Source organism: Corvus cornix, chromosome 28 (genome assembly GCF_000738735.6).
Source record: "Corvus cornix cornix isolate S_Up_H32 chromosome 28, ASM73873v5, whole genome shotgun sequence".
NCBI classification, from domain to species: domain Eukaryota; kingdom Metazoa; phylum Chordata; class Aves; order Passeriformes; family Corvidae; genus Corvus; species Corvus cornix.
The window spans coordinates 135,937-157,649 of record NC_046356.1 but is presented as its reverse complement, the minus strand read 5'-3'; the positions used below and the strand labels follow the sequence as shown (position 1 = coordinate 157,649).

The following is a 21,713-nucleotide window of genomic DNA, read 5'->3' as shown; positions in this document are numbered from 1 at the left end:
GCGCGCGGCACTTCCGCCCTCCCGACAACGCCGGCCCCGCCCGCACGGCGGCGCGTGGCGGCGCGCACGTCCGAGCCTGCCTGTGCCTGCGGGTTCGAGCCCCGGCCCCGGCCCCGGCCCCGGCCCCGGCCCCGCCCCGGCCCCGGCCCCGGCTGGGCGGGTGCCAGAGGGAGGAACGCGGCCGGCGGGAGTGTGGCTTTGGCCACTGCCCAGCCTTCCTTTTCCTCCTTGGTTCCCTGCAGTCGGCTGCCCAGACAGCTCCAGAATGTCTCTGAGGATGGAGACTCCATAATCTCTCTGATCACCCAGTGCCACTGCTCCGACAGCCTCTCAGTAAAAAAGTGTTTCCTGATGTTCCGAGGGAGCCTCCTGTGTTTCTTTTTGTGCCTATTGCCTCTTGTCCTGTCACCGGACACTACTGAGAAGAGCCTGGCTCTGTCTTCACACCTCCCCTAGGTAGGTATTGCTCTACATTTACGACACCCTCGAGCCTTCCCTTCAGCAGGCAGCAGTGCCGGCTCCGCCAGCCTTTTCTCAGGGCAGATGCCTCAGTCCCTCCATCGTCTCTGCAGTTCTTCGCTGCACTTTCCATGGTGTGTCCGTGGCTCTCGTAGTGGGGAGCTCACAGCTGGACACAGCACCCGGGCCATGGCCTCACCAGTGCTGAGGGGAGGATCCCGTCCCTGAACCTCATCAGGCCAGGACAGGCAACGGCACAGCAGTGGCTCGGGGTCAACTCAGGGTCCGGCAGAGCCCTCAGGTCCTTCTCCACAGAGCTGCTCTTCAGCAGGTTGGCCCCCGGTGTGTCCTGGTGCATGAGGTTATTCCTCCCCAGGTTCAGGACATTGCATTTCTTCTCGTTGAACTTCATGATGTTCCTGTCAGCCCATCTTTCCATCCTGTTGAAAGATTAAATTAAATTTAAAGATTCAAGGGAGCCTTGAGACTTGTCTCAGTGGTATTTGGTGAAAAGACAATAGGCAACGGGCACAAGTTGAAAGACAAGAAATTCTATTTAAACAAAGAAAAGCATTTTTACGATGGGGAAGATGGAGTGCTGGAACAGTGTGTGGAACCTGCATCCTTGGAGATGTTCAAAATCCAACCAAAGTCCTGAGTGGCCTGCGCTAGTTGCTCCTGCTCTGAGCAGATGGGTTTGACTGGGGATCTCCAGAGACCCCTGAGCCAAGCTGGTGGTACCACACAGGAGTCTGCATGGCTAGGAGGACAGGAGGGGTGGACCAGATTGCAGATGCACCCCAAGTGGACTATTCAGCCTTAATGGCCCTGGGCAGCCTCCCTTGGGACCCACACCTCAGACCTGCTCATCACCTGCTGTTGTCTTATGGTCTGAATTCTGAGTCTGTGCTGTTGCCTTTCTTGGGCGCTGTGGGACTGGGGAAACCCTTTCCCCAGCAGCCCTCTTATTTAGCTTGATTCTTGTCCCTTAGGGTACAGAAGACAAGCAAAAGGGATATCAAGGGGAGAACAAACAGCTTTCACTTTGTGCAGATGCCATGCCATTAATGCAATATTTTAGCAAGTAATGGAAATCCATTATTGTTTAAGCCTCAGACCTTTTCCACATAACCTTTTTTGGGGGTGGACTTTCCAGATGGAAGTATGTGCCTATGTGCTGTCTGCTGCAGATGAAGCAAACCTCATGTAGCTTTGTCAGTTTATGGACATATGCCAAAGATGGCATCAAAGAAGAAGCTTTAGGGAAAGGCCTTGTCAAAATCTGAGATTAGTATTTGACCCATGAGGTAGGCACACGGAGATAAGAAAGTATGATACATCATGCGCAAAGTAATGTCTCTGACTTTGGAAGGTCACAGTCCTGAGGAAAAATAACAGAAAAAACATAATGGAAAAGTATTGTGGAAAAAATTCCCTTTATTTTTCAAATATGGAAACTATCTGTATTAACAGTGAAAATCACAGCATGAAGAAAAAGCCATCAGGAATTAACAGAGTCAAATTGCCCAAATGCCATGAACACGCTGTACAGTACTGATTTCCAGTTCTTCTTTGGGCAGAGCAGGAGGACATACAATTTCAGGTCAGTTTTCATGGGCAGCTCTGACTCCTCGAACAATGTGCATGTATCACATACATGAAGTGACATGTGGCCTAACTGAAAACCCATATTCTTCCCAGATTTTTCCCTCTCCAAATTAGTATTGAAGAGATGTGTCCTAATCCAAGAACTCCTTGTGTATTTATGCATAGAGATAGCTCTCTGTTTCATCCCCTTTGTAATCATTAGGAAGAGATCTGTTTGCAAATAGGAGAAACTTAGAAAGTTTCTGCAAGTAGAAGCAGCAGGACTGCAGTAAAGACTGCATAAGCTCCCAAATATCTGGTAATTTTAAAAGACAATGGAAAAATTTTAAAATACCTTTCAGTTATCCTGTTTTGAAGGCTGAGTTAGCACAAGGTCAGCACTGGATTTGGAAGGAGTACAAACACTTTAGTATTCTTGACTGAGCTCTGAAAGCTTGCCCCTTGCAGACAGATGCAGTGGGGATGGGGGTCTTTGGGATGTGTACAGACAAGGACAGTGGAGAATTTTCTCTATACATTGAGAAGTTCTCATTTCATCACCAGCAGGTACAAGTCAAAATTGGCATGCATTGAGCTCCTTTCTGGGAAATCTGTCTTTGGAAGACTCATTTCTGGCATGGAGTAGAACAGCCTCAGTTTTTTGTTTTAAGGATGGGGTTAAATGACTAAATCAAGGTGGGCATCGAAATGAAATATGCAGCTTTATACACAGTGAGACTGTAATATTGGCTTTCCTTCTTGGATTAGTAACAAAAAATTTGACTGTGTATACATATGCTTGCACACATGCACTCCTTTCATATATATGGGCATATATATATATGTAAGTATATGCAAATTTCTGACAATACTTTGATGTTCAGGTACTGTAAACAGATAATCCCAATCATAATCTGGTTAACGATATGGGTAAACATCAGAGCTAAAAGCTATCAAGTGAATTCTGAAATTCCCAAAGGAAGACTGGTTTGCATTGTTGGAAAATGAGGCCTCTACTTGTTTGTGCTCTGTTAATCTTGTGTGGAAAGCAGGAAATCACAAATGGCAAGGCTGGGTGTGTACTGCTTTGTGGGAACATCTGCAAACACGTGGATGCAATGGGGTATAAAGAGTCCCTTTTGTGATATGTGGACATGTCTGCTAACAGCAACTGAAAACAGGTTAGACTCCTGCTGACTTTAATAAAAGTATCATTAGGATCCTTCCAGATAGCTTTTAGAAATGATTGGGCTGGAAAGACCCTTTGCAATATCTCTAAGCCAGAAAGCACGTGCATATATTATAAAGCCAGAAGGGACCCTTATGACCATCTAGTATGACATTCTGTGTAACCCAAGCCATAGGACTTCCCAGAATTAATTCCCATTTGAGCTAGAATCCAATCCAGCAATCTTCTGATTCATCCTTCAGTTTGCCCTTTTTATACAGGAAGTCTCTTCAGGATTAGAATTCAATGTTTTCTTGAAAAGTTGGACAAGTAGTCTGGAAAAAAAAAAAGAAAGAAAACCAAGAAACAGTTCAATACGGACAAATTGAAATTACTATACTTCAATAATAATAATCAACTGCACAAACACAGGCTGGGAAATTGCTCGATAGGCAGAAGTTCTGCTTAAAATGATGTAGGAATTATCGTGTATTACCACTGGAGTAGGGTCAATGCTATCATGCTGTTGTTAAAAAATAAAGCACTTCATTGGGTTCTATAAGCAGGTCTGTTCTTTATGAAGGTTTAGACTCATGTCAGCTGAGCGGTGTTATTGATAAGCTAGTGCTGTCTTAGCTCACTGTAGATACAAGCTAATGCAGTGTATCTTAAAACTCTTTGATTAAGATCCAGTCCTTAGATAGAGCCATCTCATCAAAGTAAGAGTCTAACCTCACTAAGAGTTAGGATAAGATGAACAGACTTGAGTTTGCTGTATGTATGCGTCAGGGACAGTTATCCTGATCAGCCGATGCACAGCATGCTAACAACCATGGTAACATGAGTACAAGGTCTAAATCTTAAGGTACAGGAAATATTCTTTCCTCAGTGCTCAGTAATAATAAATCTTCAGTTGGATTGTTGTGTCAAATTTTAGTCATTCCACTTCAAGAAAGATGTGGAATAGCAAGGAGAAAGTCCAGAGGAGAGGAACATGAATGATTATTACCTGTGAGGGTATATACAGGATCTGTTTAGTCTAGAAAGGAGAAGAGCAGACATTATAAAGTATTCAAACATGATAAAAAAAGTGCTACAAAGAGGAGGATAATCATTCGTTATCCAGCTCACTTGCCTCCTGCTAGAGTAGATCTCTTGTCAAAATAAGCAACCTGCCTTCCACAGTCAGCAAACAACTTGCTGCCTTACAGTCTGGAGCCAGCCACTGCTAAACAGAACACACACTTCTAGTTACCCTGTTCTGCTACCAGTCTTACATGAAAGAGAGGCATTTGTGCATTTATCTCAGGTTTCCAATAATATGTCCAGCCCATAAAAATAGAATACTCTGCCTACAAGATGTGGAATGTGGCAGCATCAATATATAACCCTGAAGTTTCTGAACAACTAAAAAGAGCTTCAGGATCTGGCTTTGAACGTCTCAAGAAACGTGTTTGAGGAAGCTTTGTTAGTGCTGGGGAGGGCAGCATGGTGTGAAGTTGTGATTGGCAAAGTCAGCTCCAGCAATGCTTCTGAGGTCTTCTTTCCATCACGTGCACCTCTGAGTGTATGGCTGTGGCTAGGGATGAAAAACATCAGTGTGTAAAGCCAGGATAGAGCGGTGTCAGTGACATAGTGGGTTGTGAATAATGAGCAGACCTCAAGTGAAAGCTGCCCAGTTTAGATAGTTCCTTGGTGGAGCAGGAGGCTGCTCACTGCTGTTCCTGCTCTTAGCCATTGTCAAAAGCAGGACAGCTACACTGCAGCAGCCCCAACACTGTGGATCATTAACATCTTCCTGGCTGAGTATGGACATTCATTTTCTGGATGTTCATGGACCTGGATGTTATGGAGCAAATCCTAGTAGTCCTGTTCACTGGTGTGAGAGATACCACCTGTATTCCTGGCCATGCCAAGGACGGGGGAGAGAGCATGGATGAAGCATGTCCCTACTTCTATCTTTAGCCTCTGAGATGTTATGGATGTAATTTGGGCTTATGTCCAAGTGCGTTAAACAGAAGCTGAATTCCATTTGGTAGGAACTGAAAAATATATCCTGAATTTTTAACTTTGGGGTCTGGCAAACTTGTGCAAGCGCTAAGAAGAGGTTTGGCTCTGCCTATAAAAGATAAGGAGCTGTAGAAAGACAGAGGTATTTGAAAGCACATTCTAGAGCAATGTGACTGAGGGGAAGTCACTTCTGAAAATAGGCACAGATGAGCACAGGAACCATTTTCTTCGGAATCTTGTGATGAGGAGTGAAACTGTTTCCTGAGCAAATCTGGCATGGCAGGGAGTCATTCCTGGCATGTATGTACCACTTGGCTGCTCATGTGGGCAAATTGTTCTAAACTTTGTGTTTCCCCTCCTGGTTTCAGCAGGAGGAGAAGAGCTTGCTAAAGAGAAATGAAGTTAACTGGGTTTTGGCAGAACTTGGTGGAGGAAAGAGCTGTTTCAAGACCAAATAATGGATATAATAATTTTTTTAGCTGTTTGCTTCTTTGACAATCCTTTAGGATTTTCCACTAATGAGAAGCCTATTGACCCCTATTGGTGCTACCAGCCATCTGTCCCTGTTGTATGATCCCACATTCCTTCAGGAGGTGGGTGACTCTAGTATCTGCAGCCAGACCAGTTGCCAGAGGAGCTCTCATGAAGCATCAAGTGCATATCTGTGCAAACACCAGGACTGTGAGCAAGGAGGTCAATGCTAAAAGCTTGTTTGGGTGAAGGTACTAACCAAGTGAAGACTTTGCAGCTGCATCTTGCAGGACAGAGTTATGGCAACATTTTGGTACCAGTCCACAGATGGTGGTGTTCCCGACTCACCTGGCTACTTCAGAAATAAAGGAGCTCCTAGTCCAGCTCCTTCACTGAGTCTTCTTTACTCAGTGTCTAACTATTGGGCCTCATAAAAATGACTAAATCAGGCTTTCTTTGCAGTTTAATTTTGTCCTCTTTAATGCCAGTCAGAGAGAAATGAGGGGAAAACAGGATTAGGGAAGACTGCATATGGCAGAGGCAATAGAAAAGTGAGTGTCTTGCACAGTGGGTCTTTGTCCTCCACTCTGGACTTCTGTTTCAAGTTTTGGCTTTTTACAGCATTAATCTCTGCTCTGCTGCCCGATTTCACAGTGCTGTCTCCCTTCTGGAGTGCCTGTGGGTGTGATTCTGTGGGCAAACCAGGTGAGAGAGCTGTTGTTTCTCCTCTATCCCAGAATTACCAAGTTCGCAGTCTTGCGCATCCAGCTCATGCCGGGAGAGATGCTCCACAATGCCAGCCCCCAGAGAATCCCCCAGGACATTGGTAGTTGTTCTAAGGCGGTCCCTGAAAAATCAGAGAGAAAAACAAAATACAGTTTCATAGTAGCAGCTAAGGGGGTGAAGATTATTTCAAGAAACATCTTCAGTGAAACTTTTCCCACTTTCTAAGAGTCACTCAACACTCAACTCAACTTCAACATTGACAGGAAAATGACTCCCAGAGAGCCTTCCTTGACTGACATCCTTGAGCTCAAGCTTCACATTCATTCCTGTTTTATTGCATTCCCAATTTCTTACTGAAAAGTTTTGGACTTGACACAAATCAAGAGGAAGGTTGCTCTGTTTCTATGTGGACACTGTCCTTTCCAAAGGCCTTGCTGCAGACTCAGATGGCCTCACCACATCTGTTTCACTTAAGTGGCATTTGGTTTTACAAAAAGTGCTGAAATTCTGGTGCAAACCTATGACAGCGCTGCTGTGGACTCAGATTTCCTCAGCATGAACGGCATGTGCTAAGACGAGGCACCCAATTCTTTGTGCAAAACAGCATATCTAAAAGCCCCTTTGCAATGAGATATTCTCCACAACTACAACAGTATGTCAGAGCTGTTGAAGCTGTCACCAGTCCAGCGCCCCATCAGGTCCTTCAGTGGTAACAACTGAAGTTACCACTGTTTCAATCAGCAGCATCTGATTGAAATAATCTACTCTTGAGTAAGCTCAAGAAGTAACTTAGCATATTAGGAGGCAGGGCTCTTCCCAGCCAAGGCTGTTCTTATGCACAATCCACAGGAGAAGTGGAGGTGTTGGGCAAAACTGTTTCCAACTGGTCAGCCATGGCTGGGAGCAGATTTTGGTTGCTTTGGCTACAAACCAGCAATACAAGATACAGAAGAACAGAGGAAACACTGACAGTGTATCCATCTGTCAGGATTTTGGTGTTTGAGAAGACAGAGAGGTGGGACTGTGCACAAATGCATTCTTCAGTCTGGTTCCTAAGAGCACTCCTATAAAATCACTGGTCCCAAGTGATTTTATTTAAAAAGGAAAGAAAGCTGAAATGTAGCAGTGTGGCTGAGTAGCTGCACCCATCTAAACACTCTTCAACTTTGTGCAGCCCAGTCTCATCCCTCTTTCAGTGTTTGGTAACCCAGAACTATCATTCTGTAGTGTGGATTTGCTTATTATTGGCACAACCTTTCCCTATGACTCTGCAGATAATTTCTGGGTTCATTTAAAGATAAAGAAAATGGAGGACATTCTGTTTGGTCACCAGGCTGATCAGCAAGCAACCTCTGATCCCTTGGGTCACTGAAGCACATGGCGAAAACTCCAGCATGGGCAGAGAGGGCTACTGTGCAAAGGTCTGATGGATAGAGGCATGTTTTAAGCTTAGTGGTACAGGCTACTGCGCCTGCTTTTAGCAGAGACATTGGGAATACAGGTGAGGTCTGTAAGCACTGGCAGGAGTGCACAGCAGTGCATGCCTGCTGAGCAAGGAACTTACAGAAACCAGTCCACAGCGATGATCAGTGTAATATCTTCAGTAGGCAGCCCCACTGATGTCAACACTATAACCATTGTCACCAGTCCTGCCTGGGGAATACCTGCGGCTCCGATGCTGGCTGCTGTGGCAGTGATGCTGGAGGGAACAGGAAAGCAGAGCTATCAGCAAAGGGAAGAAAAGAGGTGGTTGCATTTTCAGAAATGTCAGGAAGTAGCTCAAACTCATCGTCTTGGCAGCCTTTCTGCCCTGGTCACCAAGAAGGATTGTGGCACATGGGACATCAACACAATGCCAGGCTGCCCCTGCCAGACACCCCCTCATAACAGACCGTGCACCACAGCTTTTCCTGAGACCTGGACATGCAAAAGGGCTCAAGTGGAGCCTCAAAGACATGGTGTCCATATGTGCTTTGACACCTGGAGCTGTAGTACAACCCTTCTTTCCCATACTTTTGCATACTAATTGCATCTTCTGAGCAAAAGAGGAACCTGATCACACCTCAGATAAGCCAACAAAACTGAAACCCTTTCTGTAGTCCCAAAACTCTTTCAAAAGTCACCTTATTGTGATGATTTGCCCAAAGTCAAGTTCATAGTTGTTGACTTGTGCAATGAAGATGGCTGCAAGGGCCTCGTACAGAGCAGTGCCGTCCATGTTAATTGTGGCTCCCACAGGCAGTACAAACCTCGTGATGCGCCTGTCCACACCATTGTTTTCTTCCAGGCACCTGAAGGTTATGGGCAGAGTTGCTGAGCTGAAACAAATACAAAACCACATGAATTGCATGTGTGCTGACTTTGTAAGAAGGACTAAGCCTCTGCCTGGTTTATGACCTTACCCACCTGCTTTTTCACCCTGCCATGTGAGCCAGAGGCCAGAAGCTGCTAGGAGAAAGAACAGTCTAAACAAGGCTTCCTCAGATATGATGCACGCTGCAGTTGCACATTCAGACATGGCTTTCCTCAGGGGGTTGGGACAGGGGCTGTATAACCCTGAGGCTGATGATGCCGGTATAACACCAAAAGAAGGAGGATTCAGGGTACACAGGGCAGACCCTCAAGACCAGAACTCCTTTTTCTGCTATTAAAAAAGCTTGAGCCCTTTCTCACCCCTCTCAGTCCATAAGACAAGAATGACATGTTTGAGAATATATCTGGCAGAGAAAGCAAAGAACTGTTTCTGAAAGAGAACATGAACAGAAAAAAATGCTATGTGTTTTGGTATGAGAATGTATGTGGAAGAGCCTGTTATGTGCTTGCCAGGAAACGAATACAACAAGAAACATAGCACTCAGTGAAACAAGTTACCTACCATCCCTTGCTTTGGCTGTGTGACATAGCAGTGTGAGTCATTGAACATACCAGTGTTGATGCCTTTGCCCATGTCTCTGTGAGGTTTAATGACAGCTGCATATAGTCTATGTGCCTGGGAGAGAGAGATGTGAAAATGTGTGCAAGTACATGTGTGTGAGAGGTATGTGCATGTGGAATAATGCTGTGATTCAGAAGGATTTGATATTTGTCCTGAGTTCAGCATTTCAGTGGTAAGCAAAATCACCCTCGTGTTTGGTCAGGAGGAATATGGGCCATTCAGTGATGGTCAGAGCTGGTCATGTGACTAGGGCTCCTGAGCAGGACAGTGGGAACCTTCCCACTCCCAAGTGAGTTTGGCTGGTCCACTGCAAAAAGCCGCTAGTGCTAGAAATGGTGAGACCACAGTGCTGCATTGAGAGCAGTGAAGTGCTGAGGTGCGGTACCTACATCAACCCCAACCCCACTCCTACGCAGCCATCGTACCTGGAGGATGTGCCCAGGGCTGTGATGAGAGCCTGCAGGAGCCCTGCAATGAATGCCCAGGGGTTTCGGTGAGTGACAATGAAGTAGAGCAGGGGCAGGATGCAAAGGGCGTGAATGAGGAGTCCAACGATGACAGTGAGCGTGTACATCCCCAGCTGGCCTCCCATCACTGCTAGGTCATCCATCTCCAGGATTTTGCCCGCAATTAAAAACATGATCCCAACTGGAGCATACCTGTGACAGAAATACAAGGCCGATGTTCAGGACTGGCTCCCACACTTTCACACCAGCTTTAACGCATGCTGTCTGGATAAATCCTCAATAAGCTAGCATACCATAAGTGCTCATTGAGCCTAATCACTGGATGATACTGCTGGTTTCTTTTCTAGAAACCTGGAGAGAGCTGGGACTTGTTCATCCCATGGTCAAAAATCAGCTCTTGGTGCACGCCTGGGGACCACAGCACTCTGTTGTGCACGCAGCTTGGGCACTGGTGGTTTCCTCCTCCTTTTGGGTTTTTTACATTTCTACAATACTCCTTGTAGAATTGATGAGGAAGGTTATGTAGAGAAACCTTCGGAGTCCCTTCCTTTCCTAACAGAGCTTGGGCTGAGAATGTGGTTTTTTTCCCCTGAGAGGCACAGGAAAGTACAGGAGAAACAGGGAATCAGGGAGTAAAGCAAGAGCATCCTATAGGCTCTGGGATATCAGCCTTGCTGTCTTCAGATGCTCACATTTAAGGAATATGAACATCTAGGGATTCCAGATCTGGTGTAACAAGGACTGGGCACACCAACACCTGTAAAAGCAGCCATGGCTTGTCTAAAACCCCATTTTGAGGTACTCTGCTATCTTTTCCATTCCTTGTGTCTTTCCCCCCCCCCCCTCCATAACAATGCAGCTGACAAGCAGCAGTGAGACTCCACAAAAAAGACATAAGACAGATATGGAGAGAATCATGGGCACTAATATAATAACCAGACCAAAGAAAATTCCAGCTCCATGGCCACACCTCTCAGGGCTGGGCCTCCGCAGCTCAAGAACTCACATGCAACTCATGCACAAGGCGCAGAGGTCCACATGCCAAACTCCAGCTTAGCCTGGGAGGTTTGGAAAAGTTTCAGGAAAGGATTTAATAAATATTTCATTTCCTCTGACCTTCCTATTAGAACACATCCTTGGCTGCAGCCAGTGACCAGATCTTCCCAGGAAAAACAAGCTCCTGGGAGATGGTCTGCAGATTGTGGCTACAGGAAGGCATGCACAGGCAGTCTCCCAAGTGTAACCAGTGTTCTATACTAAACACCCTGCCTTCCTTCATCTAAAGGGAGGTTTAAGGAGGGGTGTTGAAGGTCTCTGGAATAGTGTGCAGCTCTACTTGTTCCACTGTGCTCATGCTCTCCCTTCTGTGCCCTCAGGCAAGTCTTACCTCTTCTTAGGAAAGCAAAGCCCCAAGTTCTGGTTCAGACATGGAGTAAAAGATCCCAGGGGCGTGGGGCTTCCCAACATCTGCTATGAGCTCAGAGATATTCTTCCCCTTTGTGCCTTTTTCTTTAAGGCCTGTCCTGCTGTGCTCAGGATTTTGCTCTGAGATACAAGACTATGACTTACAAGACCAAGGAAAGAAAGCTGGAGTGATCCAAAATGGGAGAGGGTGTCGGGCTGACAGATTTCTTCCCTGTCAGACATTTGCGTGTATTTTTCCAGACTTGCATCTGTCCTCTTTTGCAGGACCTGACAAAACTTTGACCCCTAACTGGGTAAAAAGCTTAAAATAACAAGATTTGGTAAAATTCTGCCTTCTAGATTAGACTTGTCTCAGCAATACCTTGTTTGTCTGGATCACGTGTCATAGGCAGCCTTACACAGAGAGCAGTGAGCAGCTGAGCTCCAGAGGCATCGGGATCTGGGAGACCTCAAACTGAAAGGCAGTAACTTTGAGCTGATCCTCTCAACCCAGCTCAGCTCTCAGAGCTATTGCATTACTGCATACCGCTGCCACCCTGAAAGCAGGAAGGTAGCAAGGGGTTACTGGGATTCATAGCTAAGTCAGACTCCTGGAACACAGCTGGAAGGAAAGCTTTTGGTGAGAAAGCCTCACACCCTACTCCTGTTGGTAAGGCTAAGAGATCTTCCACTCCAGCTCTCTGGTCTTCCAAGGATGTTTCCAGAAACCTCAAGAAAAGCAAGTCCTGGTGTACCTGATATTTCTAAGGTAAAAACAAAAAGAACAGGAAATGAAATGTGAACAAATATCCCATCCAGACTTTTCCCTCCAGCTTGATGGAGCCAAAGTAGAGCTGTGCCAATCTGCTTTTCCTGTCTTGTGCATGAAATCCTTAAAGCTACCCCACTTCTCATCATGTCAATGGAAACTGCACCTGCAGACCTCCTGCTCCAACCGGCCGTGCTCCTCACCAGATGATAATGGCCACCAGCCTCATGATGGCTTCGTTGAGGCAGTTAAAGAACTCCCGCAGGGCCCGTCCCTTCTGCTTCATGCTGCCGATCACCAAACCGAAGCACATGGAGAACACTACCAGCCCCAGCGCGTTCACCCCATTGGCTGAGCCCGGGATGGGAATGACTTCTTCAAAGGTCAGCACCTCGGAGATGGTTCCCAGGGCATGAGTGACGTTCTCCATGATGCTGGTGAAATTCTCAGGCACAGGGATCTGAGTGGTTGCCACACCTGCTGTGACATTGCTGCTGTGGAGGATGGTTCTGGTGAAGACCCTGGTGCTGTACTGCGTCTTGTACTGAAAAGACACAGATTATCAGATGCACCTACAGGTCCTAGTTCAGTTGCTCAGGACACATGCTAGGCTCTTACATCCCTTCTTAAAGAAAAGACAGTACTGCAAGTTGCTGTTGACCTGTGTGGGAAACTTGCTTTGCCTGTTCTTAAGGTCCCCAGTGTAGTGCTTTCATCAGAAAGTTCAGAAAGTTCATAGAGGGGGAGGTCAAAAGCATCTCATGTTGCTAGGACTGAGATATTCTGGCTTCTCTGAGAACCCTTTGTGCTGCTTCTAAGGGCACTAGCACTGCAGAAGAGACAGCTTCTTGGAGACTCTGCTCCATATCACTGCCAGGCCAAGCCTGCTACCTGAGATCATGCAAACCCTTCCTGCCTCTGTGGGATGGGATGGAGGTTGAAGCTCCCATCTACAGACAGTTTGAAAAGCTTGCATGGGGGATGCTATAATACAGACTAACATCTGCAGTGCTTCCTGCAGAAGTCAGACCTGGGGAATAAAGTACTATTCCATCCCTCAGAGAAGTAGATAGGACCACGGTCGAGGGCACAGGGCACAAAGATGAGATTTCATACCTGTTTGAAGCAGGCTTCTACCAGGTTGGGCGGGAACATATTCCTGCAGTAGATAAAACATGGAAAGAGTTATTGTCCTGTTGAACTAGGAAGAAAACATGGGCTTCCTGTCCAACTTCTTTGTCCTGGGGCAGTGTCTGAGGTCACAGCTTTCACAATGTCCACTCAAGCCCTTTTTGATCTGACTGACAGAAGAAGGGAATACACTGATGTGGACCTAGCACCTCTTGCATCTTGTCAGACTCCAGAAGTTTATTCAGGTGTGTGGAAAGAGATGACACACATACCGTCCTCGTATGTAGTTACGTTGTAAAACCATCAGCAAACCCAACCAAACCTTGAAACAATATATTACAACTGTTTAATACACTGCCTTGCTCTCAGTCTCACCTCTACAGCTGTCATTTGAGCTCTCTGTTATCCTGTACCTCACAAACATGCCTTTATACCACTTGAGATGGTACAGCTTTGCAATTCACTGAGAAAGGTCACAGCAAGGGAAGAAGAGGCAATGCCTTGGGAACCACTTCCTTGATTTCCTTTGGTCATTGAAGATGGATATTTGGCGTAGCCTTTGCTGGGTGAATTTCTGAAAGGTAGGTAGCCACTGGTAGTTCTCATTACTTGTTTTGTTGAGCACACCTTGACCTTTACATTAGTATCTCTGGAGAAGGGCTGGACTCCGGGCCAAGCACTCAGTCTCGGAGTGACAAAGCTAGTTCACTAGACTAGGCTAGAAGTAGTAGACTTGCCAAGACTCAGCCATTAACCTCTTTCCCTAAGATGAAATGCCTAAAGCTGTGATACTTCAAAAGGACACTCCATGGAGGAATGTAATCTCATTGATACGGTCTCAACATGAGACCATCTTGTTCACCTACCTCACCAAATCCATGAAGGCATCTGTGGTCTGCACCTGCTCAATTCTGCCTTCCCGGTGAAGTTTGTCCTTAGATCCTTTTCCTGGGTGTATGATGATCACCATGAAGATGCCGATGAAGACAGCTATGATTGTGGTTACCATGTAGTAGATGATAGCCCGCATCCCCATCTTCCCTGAGACTCTGCTATCCAGTGAGGCCATTCCTGGGGTGTCACATAGAGAGACAAGGTGAGGAAGCCTATCATCTTAGAGAGAAAGGGAAAGCTTGAGGAAGATTCAAAGGGTGCAAGGTACATGCATGAGTTGGACAGGGAGCTAGGGTCTCTAGGAAGCACAGCCTACAAGGGACAGAATTTGGAGTTCCAGGATGATGTTGATATGGAAGAATGTGGCTTGTGGTCATGAAGAAGCATAGCATTGGTGGATCTTAGGCCGCATTTAGAAATGTAGCAATTTTCTTTTAAACCTCTCAGAAGGGAAATAATCCTCTCCTAGTACATTGGGCCTTTCAGTCCCTAATGGTGGGATGTTTCCGCAGGTGGAACACCTTGCAGTCCCTTCTGCTGTCTGAAAGCTTGGCTGTCTGTCGTGTCTTCCTTGAGGATCTGGGTGAAACAAGCCTTCTAGCCGGTGATCAACTTCAACCCTTTTGGACTGACATAAATTAACCTTCTCTAGGCTGGAGGAAACCTGAAGTTGATTTGGGGAACAAACTTGGAGACATTTGAGGTTATGTAGGATTAAATCCTTGTTAATGCTGAAGTGCTGGGCATTGGAACCACAGCATTGTGTTCTCCCTGGTCTTCTGAGAAAGCACAAGGTCTTCTGCTTCTCTGTGCCACTACTGAGCCAGCAGGGGTCTCAGTGTGGATCATGTTCACTATGGCTGTAGGTTTGGGCTTGTCACTCCTAGCCAGGCTAATCCAAGCACCTCCAGCTGGGTCACGAAGAGGTACCCGAACAACAGCTTTGCTGCCCATTGTCTTGGCTGAAAGCAGCAGAAAGCACTTCTCACCTGTAATCAAGCTAGAGACAATGAGAGGAAGAACCAGCATCTGCAGCATACGCATCAGCAGCTCGCCGGGGAAGGAGAAATACTTGATCTGGCGATAGGTCAGCTGGTAGGGCCGGAGGGAGAAGGCCAGGATAATCCCTGTGGATCAGCAAGGGATGAGAATGGAAGTGTGTCAGTGTGATCCAGTGGTCTGTCCCTCAGTCCTACAGTGCAGCTTTTCTCTTTCTCATCTACTGCCTGCTCCTCCTCTTCCCAAAGGAACAAATGCTCATTTTCTAAAAGGCTGTGATCCAGTTTTTACTGTATGCTCTCTCTCCCTCTGACATATTTATGTGCACAGGAGCCTTGTGCGAAACCACAGGTCTCCTTGTTCCCTGTCTGTTGCTCTTCTAGAGTCTGTTCCCAAGAAGCTCATGAATACAAAATGCTGTGATGAGAGATATGATCTCCCAGACTAAAGTAAGTGTGGCTACACAGTTCAGATTCTCTGTCTACCCACCTCTTAAAGCTGAGTTCAGCCAGTTAGAGACATATAGCCTGGATCAAAAGCTAGGGACAACCTGCTATGTGCTAAGCAGATTTGGTGTGCATTGTATCATGGCCATTTGCAGCGGTTCTGGTCTTGTCAGGCTAAAGCTGTGGGAGGAATCAGAAAAGTCCTTGTGCCTACAGCTGCACTCACAAGATGCCTCTGAAGAAACCGGGATGATTTGTACAAGAATTGGTTGAGTTGGACCATCAAACTCTTTCTGTTGTAGACTGTTTCTATACTGCAGCCAGAAAGGATCAACAAGGACTCCCTCCCACAAACACACTCTCTGTGGGGCCTCTTGTTCTTGCACACAAAAGGACTCATGATGTGGCAGCACTTTGAACTGTCATCCCATAAAATAAAATCTTTGTAAAATAAACAAACATTTCCCCATATTTATAAATGGTGCCTGGTGTTGCCACCAGCTCCGTACCTAGTAGGACCGCAGCAATGGTGAAGAGGACAAAGGCATTTCTCCTGAAGAAGCTTTTAGCACTCTCAGCAGTGATGCTGTGCATCCGCTTCTTGGCCCGCGCCGCCCGCTTCTGCACAGCCTGCCGGAACCGCTGCACCCGGCTGTCGGCGTGGAGCCGCTTGGCGGCATCCTCATTGAGGAACAGGCTGTTGACATGGCTCTGCTCACTCATGGTCAGCACAGCTGCTCAGTCCTCCAGGCACAGCTCTGCCTACCCTGGCCAGGGAGAAGAACAGGCAGGAAAGCATAAGCTGTGGCACATCTTGCCTTTGTCTTTAGGTCATTTCCCTGGGGCCTGCTTAGGAAGGTTTATTTAAAGTTGATTAATGAGCTCCTCTGACCATCTACAAGGAGCAGACCTTGGGGAAGGCTATCTAAAGGACTGCCAGGGTCTTGTCACTACTGCTTTGGTGCCTCTAGAGAAGCTCTGGCCTCTACAGCACCCAGCCTGCACTGAGGAGTGGCTTATGTTGGCCTGGGCAGCCAGAAAGGGCTCCACAGCCACTCAGGAGTTTGAGCACTTTGGAACGGAATTTATTTTTCTCACCTGGCAATAAACCCCTTTCCCATATACAAACTCTTCCAAACAAAACCAAGCAGCAAACAACATTTCTGACATACCTCCAAGGTGGACAGGTCCCTACCACAACAACTTTCCCCATGACAGTGAGTGGCGCTGGCTGTTTCTATAGAAAGGAACATTACCCCCTTGCTTTCCATGGAGCCTGAGGATAACACTTTATTTACTGACTTTCCTTTGAAACACAACAGGAGTTCCAAGTAGTATCTCTTTTCAAACTCCACTGATGGGATTAACCTGATGTTCTGCCTTCATAAGTTCAGTTCATAAGACTGAAATCAAACCTACTCCGAAGAGATAAATAAAGAACAAATGCTGCTCCATTACCAACTGGCTGCAAGACCTGGACAGTCTACTGTACTTTTTTACTGTTATTTCCATATTCCTCAGAAAAAAAGAACAAGGGAGCTACACAGGCAAACCTGTCTCTAGAGTGCTAGAAGGCACCAGCCACCCAACAGTTCTCATAATGAGGAAGATTATTGCCTGACTGTGCAGGTGCCATTTTCCTTCTGTTGCTGTGCCTTGACAGAAGGAAGGTCTGAAAATGATTCTTGTTCCCAAGAGTTTGCAAAGATAGTACAATCCTAAATGAAACCAAAGAAGAAAAAAGTCACCTTAGCACATCAGCAAGTGCTGGAAGACCTTCTTTGGTGTTGCAAGTCAAATTAAGAGCTAGTCCATTTGTAATCCTAAATTTAAATCAAAGAAACCCTCTCAAGTGAGACTATATTCTCTATAAATTACACACCTAGTATCTTCCATCTGGACCCAGATAAATGCCTATCACGAACTGAAGACATTGCCTTAAAGAGGAGCTGCTTCGTGGTACAAGATTGCAAGGTCATGTGCATGGAAGCTGGAGAAAAACCTCCATTCTGAGAGAAGGTATGTTTGTATAGATGCTAATGCCTTCATGAAGTTCAGAACAGGAGAGACACACCTGAGGTGGCCCAGCCAAGTCACCCGAAGCCCTCCCAAAGCTAAGCTGCGCAAAGGCCACTGGCAAACATGACGGGTATTTGCTGCAGAAACCTTGCAGTGCTGCTGTGGTCACCCCAGCTTTTGGATCAGCAAACAGCATTCCATGGATTTTGATCCATTCATTCCAGCTTGATCAAGCATTCCATTCCTTACTATACCACCCCACTTTTATCTGCTGATGGAGACAATACACACCAGACTGTGTGAAAACTTTGCCTGTCTTCCTTCTTCTCACTGCCAGTCCTGCTTTTCACAGCTACACATGAGAAAAAGAAATTGCAAGATTCTTTCAGTATATTAAGATTGTGCCTCCTGAACCTGACAGTAGGTTTAGAAACTTAATTCAATCCCCTTGTGCCCCACAATAAACTTGTATCATTTATAGCCTTCCAGATTTAGAGTTGAACAAATAACCCGGAACAGGTGACACAGGAACACACCCAGGTGGTTTGAATGTCTCCAGAGGGAGACTCCATGACCTGCCTGAGCAGCTGTTCCAGTCCTCTGCCACCTTCAATGTAAAGAAGTGCTACCTCACGTTGAGGTGGAACGTTTTGTGGTTTCGTTTCAGGCCATTACTCCTTGTCCTGTTGCTTGGGCATTCAAATGCTTCCTAATGTCCAGTCTGATCCTCCCCTGGCACAACTTTGGACCATTCCCAGTTGTGCTGTCCTTGGATCCCAGAGAGAACAGTCCAGCACCTCCCTCTCCACACTCCCTCCTCAGGAAGCTGCAGAAAGCAATGCTTCTCAACCTCCATTTCTCTGAAGGGAAAGCCCAGAGTCCTCAGCTGCTCCTTGTAGGACATGCCTTCCAGCTCTTCACAAGAAGGTTCACCCTCCATTCCCCTCCTCTGGACATGTCTGAGGACCTTCACATCCTTCTTCAATGTTGGGGCCCAGCCCTGCACACAGTGCTCCATGTGAGGCTGCAGCAATGCTGACTGCTATGGGATAGTCCCCTCTCTGGACCTGCTGGTCATGCTATATGTGATGTCTCCAGCATGCAATTTGCCCTCTCAGCTGCCTGGGCACACTGCTCACTCCTCTTGAGCCCGCTGCCAATCTGCACCCCCAGGTCCCCCTCTGCTTGTCAGCCACTCCTCTCCCAGTTTAGACTTGCATCCAGTGTTACTCCCTCCCAGCCGCAGAAAACAGCACTTGGACTACTTCCATTTCATGCCTGAGATAGCCCAATGCTCCAATCCATCAAAATTCTTCTTTGAGGCCTCTTGTTCCTCAAGAAAGTCAACAGCACCTCCCAATTTGGTATTGTCAGCAAGCTTGCTAATGGGATATTCAATTCCTGCATCTGGATCATGGATCAAAATACTGAACAGTACTGGCGCCAGGGTTAAGCCCCAAGGACACCACCAGTGACTGCTCACCAGCCAGACACAGCCCCATTCACTACAACCATTCAAGCCCTGCCATCCAGCGGGATCTTCACACTGCACACCATCAGCTCACCCCTCCCACAGCTGGACAGCTGTCCAGAAGGATGCTGTGAGAGACAGTATCAAAAGCCTCACTAAAAGCCAGGAAAACTGGATGCGCCACCTTCCCTTTGTCAGCTTGGGATGTGACCTCAACCTAGAAGGAAATCAAACTGGTTAAAGAGGATTTTTCCTCTGTGAACCCGTGTTGAAGACTGCATTATTCTTCAAATGCTTTTCAGTAGTATTCAGTAGGACCTTCTCCATAATTTTTCTAGAAACTGACGTTAGACTCACAGATCTGTAGTTCTTTGTGTCTTCCCTCACACCTTTCTTGTGGATTAGAATAGCATTGGCTTGCTTCCAAGTCAGCAGGGATGCCATGAGGCTTCCTACAGTAGAACAGATTACCACCTGAGGCAATCACTTCCAAAAGGAGAACCATCAGAGAAAGTTTCAAACTCCAGACACTCTTTTTCTTACTCCCAAACCACTCACTCTTCATCAAACGATCCAGCACACATTGGTAATGTGAAGTGCTGCCTTACTTTGATGTGGAAAGCTCCAAACTGTTCAGTGAAGAGAAAAGTCACATTGATGGCTCTGAAATCACCCACGACAGACTTTCTACACACAAACCAGACTTCTCATTTGCTCTGGTGACCTGAGGAGACCCATGTTGAGTAGGGAAATGTGGGCTCCCCCTCCTCCAAACCTTGCCTTTCTTAGAGCTGGACCATACCACAGCAATGGCAGAAATTCCTGTACAGGGAAGGTAAGAGCAGAACCCACAGATATAAAGGGACTCACCCAATCTTTTCTCTAGATGTCTCCCCATCTACGTGCACTGGAAAATGTATTTTTGTCCAAAGAAAGTGAAATTTCTATCTTGATATGGGAAAGTACAGGATTAATCATTAGATCCCATGTTGCACCATGTGTTCAGCTACCTTCTTAGAGCAAAAGTTATTGCACAGAAGGAACTCACCAGCAGATCTTGCTCCTTTGATGTCCCCACCCTCTTGCTGGCTTGCTCCCTTTTTCTATCTGCATATTTTGCAATAGAGCAGCCCCCTCCACAGCACATTCTCTCTGCGTCGCTGGTCTGGAATTGTGTACATATTCTCTCTTGCATCAGCTGGAAGTTCTCAGACTGCTGCAGTAAATCACCAAAATTCTCTTGTCAATGGCTTGGATTTTCCTTTTTGTGAGGAAGAAGATGGCTTTGATCTCTCAGTGAAGGTTCTTCTATCCATGGCTGCTTCACCAGTCTCCACTCTGCCAGAAACACTGAGATATTTGAGAGCATTTTTGGAGGTAGCTTCAAGGCTTGAGCAGGGAGCACAAGATATTTTGCAAGAAAGTTCAGTGTTGCAAAACTAATGCCTAGTTCCTGGCAGTGAGGTTTCACATAAACAGAGGAATTTTGGCTATTTTAGGGGTATCAGTCAGATGCTGGTGAAAGAGAAAAATGGGGAAGGAAGACTTCTGCACTACATTTTGTCCTGCTCTTTGCAGATTTTTCCATGGTTATCTCCCCATCTATCCAAGGAGATTTCCAACATGAGGGGAGGAGTCCAATAGAGCTTAAGGACTTATAAAGAGCTAGAAAACAGGGAATCTCCGAATCAACTGAGATGCATCTGTTCCAACTTGAACCGGACATTAAAGAACATTTGTCCTCTTTATCTTTTGTCTGTGCTAAAGCAGCCAACATCAGACAAGCTGGCACCACCCAATGTGCAGCATCTTCCCATGAGCACGTTTTAAAGACAGAAGATATTAACATTCTGGTTGAAGGGAGGTTGGAGATAGCCGTGGCACACTTACAGTGCTGGAGAGCCAAATGTGGGAGCATCGGGGCAGGTTTGCTTCCCCTTCTCACAAATTGTATAATTTTGGCCCCACAAAGTTCTACAAAAGGTTAGAATCTGAGAGTAAAATATTGTACACAGCAGAAAAACTTCCTGAAATAGTATCTTGAATGTAATCTTTGACTACAGCCTCTGTAAAGACACACAGCCTCTCACATCTTTGTCCATGCCCCTCTCCCAGAGAAAAGACCAGCTTGTTTAAATGGAGAAGTAGGGAGAGCAGGAGAAGTAAAAAGCAATCTTCAAATGCATCTAGTTGAAGGAAAACCCACATCAATAAGGATAGGGTCTCAGTGTCAGATTAGTCAGGGTTTTTAAAAAACTTCTGTCAACGATCATGTATGAAAGGTTTTTAAAGCAATGGATATGAAAGGGAATGAAAGGGGAGATCCCCTTTTCATCATCACTTGTGGTGACAGGCTGCCAAAAGAGATTTCAGTTGTGAGGTCCAAAAAGAAAGTGTGCGAGGGCTGAGCTGTCCATCTGCTCACAAGTGGCAGGAAGAATCATCTGCTCTATACATAAATGAAAAGCACTAAACACAGAAAGAAAAACTCTTGATTCCAGTGACTCACAAAGAAGCTGGAAAGACCACAGACTGACAGAAAAAAGTACTAGGAATTATTTGGGAGACATTAGGGGACAAAGAAGAAAATACAGAGCATATTCCATCCCTGAGAGGATAAGTGGCAGCTGGGACAGAGTTAATTTTCCTCCTAGTGGTTGGTACAGTGCTGTGTTCAGAATTTAGGGTGAGAGTAATCTCAGACTTTGTCTTGTGATAAAGTGAAAGTGCCAAGACACGAATCGCACTTGTGGGAAT

General features: G+C 46.2%; 1 protein-coding gene across 8 annotated transcripts in view; it reads right to left on the bottom strand.

Annotated features, from left to right (window-relative positions):
* Positions 1-1,876: 1,876 nt before the first annotated feature.
* LOC104696933 (excitatory amino acid transporter 4-like) overlaps positions 1,877-21,713 on the bottom strand; it is a 38,784-nt gene continuing 18,947 nt past the window's right edge. For 2 of the 8 annotated variants that reach the window (XM_019293108.2, XM_019293109.3), the window contains exons 3-11: positions 15,976-16,233; positions 15,011-15,148; positions 13,994-14,198; positions 13,113-13,155; positions 12,200-12,540; positions 9,782-10,015; positions 8,545-8,739; positions 7,986-8,120; positions 4,283-6,542 (exon numbers count right to left, since the gene is read on the bottom strand). In XM_019293108.2, coding sequence (XP_019148653.1) covers positions 6,344-6,542; positions 7,986-8,120; positions 8,545-8,739; positions 9,782-10,015; positions 12,200-12,540; positions 13,113-13,155; positions 13,994-14,198; positions 15,011-15,148; positions 15,976-16,189 — 1,704 coding nt within the window. In that variant the 5' untranslated portion in view covers positions 16,190-16,233 and the 3' untranslated portion in view covers positions 4,283-6,343. Of the gene's footprint in view, positions 3,550-4,223; positions 4,254-4,281; positions 6,543-7,985; positions 8,121-8,544; positions 8,740-9,781; positions 10,016-12,162; positions 12,541-13,112; positions 13,156-13,993; positions 14,199-15,010; positions 15,149-15,975; positions 16,234-20,004; positions 20,307-21,713 lie in introns of those variants that run through there. The other 6 variants (XM_010411464.3, XM_019293112.3, XM_010411461.3 and 3 more) reach the window with 6 other exon arrangements.